At 56.9% G+C, this 1,386-nt stretch overlaps 1 protein-coding gene across 1 annotated transcript in view; it reads right to left on the reverse strand.

The window, feature by feature from the left end:
- LOC104470257 (HLA class II histocompatibility antigen, DM beta chain-like) overlaps positions 1–1,352 on the reverse strand; it is a gene marked incomplete at its 3' end in the record, with an annotated part of 3,007 nt that extends 1,655 nt beyond the window's left edge. The window contains exon 1 of the mRNA XM_010085108.1: positions 986–1,352. Coding sequence (XP_010083410.1) covers positions 986–1,352 — 367 coding nt within the window. The remainder of the gene's footprint in view (positions 1–985) is intronic.
- Positions 1,353–1,386: the final 34 nt, after the last annotated feature.

Below are 1,386 nucleotides of genomic sequence, written 5' to 3' on the forward strand. Positions count from 1 at the left end.
CCGTGCAACATGCAATGCAACGTCCTTGTGCAATGCTCTGTGCGATGTCCCCATGCCACGTGCAATGCAACATCCCTTTGCAAAGCCCTGTGCAATGCTCCGTGCAACGTGCAATGCAATGTTCCCGTGCAATACTCTGTGCAACATCTCTGTGCAACGTGCAATGCAACATCTGTTTGCAAAGCCCCATGTAATGGTCTGTGCAACATCTCTGTGCAATGCAACATACTCTGCAATGTCCCTGTGCAATGCTCTGTGCAACATCCCCGTGCACATGCAGTGCAACATCCCTTTGCAAAGCCCTGTGCAATTCTCCATGCACATGCAATGCAACATCCCTTTGCAAAGCCCTGTGCAATGCTCCGTGCAACGTGCAATGCAACATCCCTTTGCAAAGCCCTGTGCAATGCTCCGTGCAACGTGCAATGCAACATCCCTTTGCAAAGCCCTGTGCAATGCTCCGTGCAACGTGCAATGCAACATCCCTTTGCAAAGCCCTGTGCAATGCTCCGTGCAACGTGCAATGCAACATCCCTTTGCAAAGCCCCGTGCAACGCTCCGTGCAACATCCCCATGCAATGTGCAATGCAACATCCCTTTGCAAAGCCCTGTGCAAAGCTCCGCGCAACATCCCCGTGCAACATGCAATGCAACGTCCTTGTGCAATGCTCTGTGCAACATCTCTGTGGAAAGTGCAATGCAACATCTGTTTGCAGAGCCCCATGTAATGGTCTGCGCAACATCTCTGTGCAATGCAACATACTCTGCAATGTCCCTGTGCAATGCTCCGTGCAACGTCCCTGTGCAATGCTCCTTGCAACATCCCCGTGCAATGCTCTGTGCAACATCCCCGTGCACATGCAATGCAACATCCCCATGCATCGCCCCCATGCAACCTCCTCATGCAACACCCACCCTGTGCAACACCCCCAACACACCCTACGCCCCGTCCCCGTGCAAAGCCCCTGTGCGCCGCAGGGCTCACTCTGCCGCTGCGCCGAGGAGGCCCAGAACTGGGTGGCCAGGTCACTGCACGCCCGCTGCCGGGCTTCGACGCGCTCCAGCCAGGCGGTGCCATTGTTGAGGATGGCAGCAAGGCTGGTGGCGTACGGGTGGAGCAGCCCAAAGTCGCAGGGGACGAAGAGCCGGTCATCAGGGTCGTAGCAGACCAGCTGGTTCTTGTTGAAGACGATGGAGAAGCCAAAATCCAGGGTGGAGCCGTTGGCTGCCAGGTGGCAGGAGCTGGCCATGTGGATCAGGAAGGCGCCTGTGAGGGGGACGCGGGGTGAGCGGCATCTCCTGAGGTGCCTCTGTCCATCCTCGTGTCTCTGTCCATGGCCGTCTGTCCCCATCCCTCCGTCTTTCCCCATCCCTCCATCACTCCCC

Source organism: Pterocles gutturalis, unplaced genomic scaffold (genome assembly GCF_000699245.1).
Source record: "Pterocles gutturalis isolate BGI_N339 unplaced genomic scaffold, ASM69924v1 scaffold34335, whole genome shotgun sequence".
Lineage (NCBI taxonomy): Eukaryota > Metazoa > Chordata > Aves > Pterocliformes > Pteroclidae > Pterocles > Pterocles gutturalis.